Source organism: Montipora capricornis, chromosome 2, assembly GCF_036669925.1.
Source record: "Montipora capricornis isolate CH-2021 chromosome 2, ASM3666992v2, whole genome shotgun sequence".
Lineage (NCBI taxonomy): Eukaryota > Metazoa > Cnidaria > Anthozoa > Scleractinia > Acroporidae > Montipora > Montipora capricornis.
This window is the reverse complement of record NC_090884.1, coordinates 58,596,325-58,603,824: the sequence shown is the minus strand read 5'-3', so window position 1 is coordinate 58,603,824 and position 7,500 is coordinate 58,596,325. Positions and strand designations below refer to the sequence as shown.

Sequence of the window (7,500 nt, the reverse complement as noted above, 5' to 3'; positions counted from 1 at the left end):
GATAGCCTCTATCACGGAGACTTGATTTAAATCTATAAATGTTCTCTTCAAAAGTTGTTCTTGAAGATTTAATGTGAAGAAGTCTTAAGGCTTCGCCCTTCACCTATCCTTTTTTGACACCCGGTGGGTGGCTAGAGGAAAAATGAGTGTACTGAAAGGTTTCAGTCAGCTTCAAGTGTGTTCTTATAACAAGAATGGATTAATTTTGAAAGAGTTTGCCTTTGTACACAACAATGTCTAAAAAAGTGCTTCTGTTCCAATAATTTGTGAGTTACAACTGTCACTCGTTACAGTCAGATAATTTGTGTGTCACAATAGGCCTATTGCATGATTACACCACAAGGTGCAAGTCTCCAGTTGAGCAGCAACTCCAGGGTGCAAATGTCCAGTTGAGCAGGGCCTTTAATCGGATTCGGGACGGACAGCTCTTCAGGAAAGGCGTGAACCTGAACATTCTTCACGATTCTTTTCTCTTCTTCTCGTATTGTCTGAAAATGAGAGGAGGGGGATCTTCTCCTCCAATTTCTCGGGTGAACCAGTCGATGCCGCCGACTCTTTTCGCAACTGCAACAGCATATGAGCTGCTCGAATAACCCATGCTACTACTCTTCTTAACTTCTCCCACTTCGAGTATTTTTCAAGTAACGTTCCTCAAAAGTCTTCCTTTTCAACGCACCCATTGATCCTTTCTTTCTTCACTCCCTCGTCCTGGTCTGAGAGTTCTTGATGGAGGTCGGCGGGTTTGCTGCGGCCACTCCTTTGAGGCTTTCCACAGAAAATCTGGGCCATGTTTTCACATCTCCAACTTATCGGTTTCGAAGGCCTTTATTCCCCTCCAGGCTAAATCAGCAGTGTTAGACTCTGACCTGACATGGCGCCATTGCGAAGGCTTTGATCCTTCTCTGATCACAGCAACACGATTAGCAACGAAGGTGACGAATCTCCTTGTTTCGTTGAATATGTATCTAAGGACAATCATAGAATCCGTCCAAAAGGTAATGTTGTGAATGGCGATGTGGCCTTCTACAATCAGTGGCAAAAGTAGTTGGGACGCTAGTGTCAGAATGGGCCTGAAAACCTCAGAAACTGAGCATAACTGTCAAAATTCCACTGAAAGCTTCAAAATACAAGTCCCCCTCCCCCCAAATCAATGTTGAAATAGACAAGGAAATGTATGTTCACATTGTTCTTGGGGAGGGGGGGGGGGGGGGGGGGGCAATTTTTCAAACTCAGTAAAAAAAAACAACTTCAAAGCGTAAGTGTCCCAAGACTTTTGCCACTGATTGTAGCTCCTTTGTGATAAGTTTTTTCATAATGATTAACAAAGTAGCAGCGGCCATCTCCATCTTTGGCACGCTGATACCATTCCTTAGCGGCCTCACTTGTGATTTGCCCATCACAAAACTGTTGTGGATGTTCCCTTCTTTATCGAAGCGCAGGTAGGTTATTGTCCCATACCCATGCTCTTCGGAAGCATCCGCGAAATCATGGAGTTCAGCTTAATGCCTTAATGCGTAACCGCAAATGTGGCTGACCTGGTAACTCCAAAGATATGAACCATCATCTGGAAGGACTTCGTAGATAGCAAAGAGCGCCCCGATCTTCAGGAGACACAAACATCTGATGAAACATCCGCTTGATGCAGTTGCCACGGCCATGCGGTAACTCTAAATCTCAGTATTACTCCTATCAATGAACTTGTGTGCTCTGGTCCCTGAAGCAAGTGACTATTCAACGACACGCCTTGCACGAATTGCAGGCACAATCGAACACTACTCTCGGCTCTTCAGGTTTTCTTGGGTGCCAAACAACGTGATGTGGTAAGTACCAAATCGTTTCGAGGGAAGAAACCTCCTTATCTGGGACTTGCCGTGACGATCCTTCTTTCTGGTATTTCTGGATAACACTTGCATACTGCTTGTGAAACTCGGGGTTTCTCTCCATCCTCTTCTTCAACCAGTACAATAGGAGTTTAATTAAGAAACGACGACGGCTACGGCAACGACAACGCCAAAAAGCAGTAATGTTATTGGTTAAAAGAACCAAAATGCTCGTGCTGCTTGAACATTTCTCTCCCGTACGTACTCGTCAAAATTACTACGTGAAATGACCAAATTTAAGGTTTTGACGACAACGTGGACAAACTACCGTGAATCTTTCAGTCTCACTCTTTATTTCAAATCCGTTCGTACCAATCCAGTTTTAGGACACTTCGCTCATATTGAATAATATAAACAAGATGGAATAATCATGAAATACTTAGAACATCTCAAACTTCTATTTTGAAGTGAAGTTTTCGTCGCCGTAGCCGTCGTGTTTTCTTAAACTCCCTAATCTCTTCTTTGCTGCCGGGAGACCGTGTTTCGGAATGGCAAATTCAGCTGATAATGTCCATCGATGAGAACCGCTGATTCATCCATAATCTGCTTCGCCTTTCAGCGAGGAGCGGTCTGATTGGTGGATTTAAAAATTCTAGGCTTTTGATTGGTTCAAATTTTTTGGTCGTTCCCACGGTCCATGGAGCGGGATTTAAGAATTCTCGGCTTCTGATTGGGTATAGGTAGATGGTACTGAAAATCGTCGAGACGATCCACGTGACCCGCTTGGTCCTCTTAGGTCTCGTGATTCCTGGGATGGCGTCACACAGTCCCAGACCCCACTCGGACACCTCTCCCAAATAAGGACGAAAAGGCGGCAAAAGTCCTAGGCCCCACCCTGACAAAACCAGACACCAGAGAATGAAATCTAACAGGTTTTAATGACTATGTACAAATAACAACTATATACAAGGAGAAGATGGTGTCCCGTACGTGCACCCTATTATTATAACGGGCTGATTTGGATGTGGCCGGTAGATGACAGGATCCAGAACGCAATCATCTCACCGGTCACACGCGAGTATAGTCTCCTTAAAGTCATCTCAGTTCCGTAGTGTCACTACTCAGTTTTTCTTGGTGCCCCGCACGCGCATCTCGTGACTTGGATCGTGACATGACGGGTTGATGAAGGGAACCGGAACACCTCACCCGTCACGCCAAGAAAGAAATTATTCGCTCGCGTCGTCACTGAACTCTGACTGGAAATCCGACGTACCCGCGAAAAACTCCGCCACTCTTGGGAAAGATCCTACCAGGTCCTCCCGTTGGTACTTGGCCGCCGCAAGAGCTAATGGGGACTTTAAGGGACGAGAACGGGACGGCGACGGGGACCGCAGGCTCTCGGGGGAAAATCCAAATCATCATCTGCACATGACTGGCGGGAAAACGTTTGACGTTCTGCGTTCGGCCCCGACATGAAACGAGTCACTTTGACGTTGACTGAAAACGTGATGAGTATTCTGTTTCGCCTTCTCTGCTATCTAAACGTTAAATATTCCCGTGAGACAATTAAAAACAACTTTCATCTTGAATCAAGACGCTGATCGAGACCAACACCATTTGACGAACATGTAAGTAAGAAATGCAATGTAAATAAGCTTGGCTATCAATCGAAAATTCGCAGCTGAGAATCACTCAAAAGTCAAACAGTTTGACGAAGAAGATATTATTAACAGGTTTAAAAGGGCAGACAGCACAACAACTTATGTAGCCGTTTTGGTTTTTTTATCTGCCAGCACAATTTTGAAGAATTTTGTCGCGGCAGTCGACAAACCGAGAATATTTTCTTTCAATTTACTTTGTAGGATTATGAAATACTGTATGTTTAGGTTATATAACGTACTTTGAGTTCAACATCACAACGGCAGAGCTTCTTTTGAAGGCGAATCCAGTGGCTCGTTAAACTCGACAATCTGCATTTAGTGCAACAAAACTTAAAAATTTTTGACTGTATAACGCTTGTAAATATGTTCGAGATTGTGAAGGTGAAAATAATCCAATGCGCTTTTAAAATAAGCTTAAAGAAAAAATATCTTGACATTTCGAGGCTTCAGCCGCTTTATCATCACCGGATGATAGCATTAACTAACTAGTCTGTATTTTTATGGAAAGGGACAATTTAAAAAAGGCTATACAATTTTATTATATAGGTTTCGTGGTTATTAAACCATGAAAAGTTGCCCTGTATTCTGCAGGTTATTATTTTTTCTAAAGTTGAAAGGTGACCCTATGAGAAGTGTGTTTTGGCAGCTGTTTTGTACTGGGATTTGAATCTACTTTGTTTATGTCTGAGGTCGACAACTCCAATGTACTGGACGAAAGATCACGATCTTCTTTTAGTAAGAGAAGTGCTAACTGTTGATCCGTATAGCCAGCCAAAGGGAAGTAAGGAGAAGGCGAAACTGTGGGAAGAAATTGCCTTAAACCTGAGTGCGGTGTCTGAGCCCCGTTTCTCAGTTTCTGTGAGGTCTGTAAGAGACAGTGTAAACCTGGTTCTAATAAAGAAACAAAAGAAAGGTTGCAGAAGAAAGCAAGGCCAGCGGAATAGCAGTTGATGATCCCTCAGCGTTTGATGCAGCTATTGAAGAAATATTTGAGAAAGCCGAGGCTGCAGAGAGAGATCAGCAAATGATATCAGACGGAAAAAAGGCCAATGCAGATGTTGTATTCCGTGATTAACGATAAATCACAACCGTATTCAAGCGTCATTTAAGCTCAGAACATCACTAATAATATTCTCCCGCTCTCCTAATATCCCGTATGTCCATCACGTGACCGACTCTACATCCCTCCTTTTCTTTACAGAATATAAAGCATGTTTCTTAGTGGTCAAAAACAATCGAAACGCTAAGTTCGAATCAATCAGTCGCAGTCAGTCTCAACCTAAAAAACATTGTCCTTGAGGTTCAAGACACGTTTCATATTATACTACTTTTTTTTCTTTGAAACAACGTAGTTTAATCTCCAAGAGCAGATAATAATCACTGTTCACTGTTGACCCCATTCGCCGTAGCGATCCGGGGGGTGTCTGTTTCGTTGCGGTCTTCTGTCCATGTCATGATGATCCACCGGTGGCTCTTCTTAATGATCACTACTTTGATCGGGTTGCTCTTCTCTTGTGTTAAATGTCTTTACTTCTATGACGTTCCTATGGTATTGACCTTTCTGACTCTTTTGCGGGGTCTGAATCACCACACTATTACCCTTTCTCTCAACGATTTCATAACGTTCAGGCTGAAAATTGGTTGACAGCTTGTTTGACTTTTCCTGCTTCAGAGGCACCTGGTCTCCCACTTGGAGATCGCAAGGTTGAGCGCCTCTACTTGTGTCTGCATAAATCTTCTTTTCCCAGTCACGGTCTCGTAGTTCCTCATCAATTGCCAGGAAGAAGTAGACAGAATAAAAACATCTTAAGTTTAGTTAAAGTTGATATGCTACGTATTTGTTGTGGTTCAATTTTATCCTTGTTTCAATTTGTCTTTTTCTTTGTTTTACACTCATTTTCATATGTTACGATACACATTATTGAACCAAGGATAAAACTGAGCCACAACATATACCTTTATCGTACTCAGAACAAGGCACCATTGTTTGTTGTTCTTTATTGGTTTGAGATAATTACAGAGTTCATGTTAAAACGTAAGCATTTGAAAGGACCATGGCAATATGCCCTGGTGTACCAATCTTCTAGAGTACATGTATGTGGATAATATATAGTTATTTTAGGGGTAGTACAGTACTACTTAATTAGCAACTACACGTAGCTCTCTGTAACTTTTATTGTAAAGTACCCCTGGGGTCAAACATGATAAAGGATATTATACTCTCCCCCCCCATCTTCCATCAACCCACACAGCAGAGTGTATTAGTATTCTTTAAGGTGTGGCAAGTCCTTATCCTCCCTATTCTTCCAAGGTGGGTGGATCCACCTCAAAAAACTCGGAGGTTTTGTTGCCATACAAGCATGTTAATGCATTTCTTAACAAGGCGCAAACAATGTACATCTTTCCTATTGAGGAAAGTCCAATCTTGAGGTTCTTTTTGAAATCTACTAACTTGTAGTTCTCAACTATGTCTCCAAATAGTCATTCTACAGAGACTCTCACAGAGCTCATAGCCTTATTAAGATTTACCATCTGTGGGGTGAGTATCATGTTTCTAAAAGGGGCCTGGAGGTGCACCCTCAATGGGCAGGCGGGATCTCCATAAACACATAGTGGACGACCCGCTGGCCCAAGTGCAAAAGCATAACGTTGCATATCTTGAAGAAGATTGGAGTCTGCTAGCATGGCAGCGTCGTGTCGTCTGCCCTCTTCGGCCTCCATCCGAGCTCGATCTCCCGTATGCGATCTAAGACGATCGTCGCCGTATCAGCAACCGTCTCATCCATTGGAAGTGTCCGACGACGTTTGGAGCGTCGGACACAAAATTCTTTTGTAGTCTGATTGTCTTTGTATCAGAGTGGGACATCGAGATCGTCGGTTTTCTGGAGGAGGTAGCGAACGAACCGGCACTGACGACAGTTTTGATCGAGGATTGAAGTCGTCAGGGCTTTGATAGGAATTTCGCCTTTTTTTCCTTTACAAATTTCACAAAAGACAGAATCCATTAGCACGTCTATACGTCTACAACACGTGTCCAGTCTCATGACTAACTGACTGTTCTGGCTGGTGCGACTCTTTATATATCAAATCGAGTGTACGTGCTCAAAAGCTGATGCCATCCTAAGGAACCAATGACAGAGCGGTCGGTATTTTACAGACCTCGTCAGTTTTAAAGGTGAGTATCTTTTGGAAGTAGGAAGACCTGTCGCCTGCTCGCTATACGTTTAAAAAAGAGAAGAAGAAAAAGAAAGAATAATAATAAAGTATTCTCTTTTCAGTCTTGCGATGTGGTCACTTGTGATGTAGATCGTGACGTTTCGACTGCATACTGCTAGTCTTCATCAGGCGATGAGGTCCACTGGTTATGCATCACCTTTTAAGCAGGATGCTCCGCTGTGATTGGTTGGTTTTGTGACGGGTGCATTTCGATCCTCGCTTCTTCTGTGTGTTGTTCCTTCGGCGGTCCGCTGTTGTACGGTTCTCCTGTTGTTGTGTTTCTTGATCGTGGGCAACCATCCTTGCGGAATTTCTATTCCACTAGCCCTGTTGATGTTGTTAGGGTGAAGTCTTATGTGAATCACCTCTTTGACCCTGCGTGTGTACCAATGAGGATCACCATCAATAAACTTTACTTCGTTCCAAAGCGGGTTGTGTCCGGTGTTGTTAGCGTGTTCTGAAATGGTGGAGGTCTAGGTGCGGGCAAGTCGGATGTCTCGTATTCACAGGGAATCCTGAAAACTACACCATCTTGTTTAGTGGGCTGGACAGCGTCTTTCGGTCGTACTAGATGTGATCTTAATGTAGTCGCCGAGTTGAAAACAGCGCGTATGCCTTGTTGCTGTAGGCAGCGGCGAAGTTCTTCGGATAGGCCTTTGACATAGGGTAAAACCGCAGTAGACTTGTACTCGATCGTGGACTCTGCACTGCTACTCGGTTTCCTGGTCTTGGTGATTTTCTGCAAGAAAGAAAGAGGGCAACCATTAGAGACAAGAACAGAAGACAGCTGTTTCTTCTCCTTG

General features: G+C 43.4%; 1 protein-coding gene across 1 annotated transcript in view; it reads right to left on the bottom strand.

The window, feature by feature from the left end:
• Positions 1 to 7,109: 7,109 nt before the first annotated feature.
• LOC138037570 (uncharacterized) overlaps positions 7,110 to 7,500 on the bottom strand; it is a 606-nt gene continuing 215 nt past the window's right edge. The window contains exon 1 of the mRNA XM_068883477.1: positions 7,110 to 7,500. This exon is cut by the window's right edge and continues 215 nt beyond it. Coding sequence (XP_068739578.1) covers positions 7,110 to 7,500 — 391 coding nt within the window.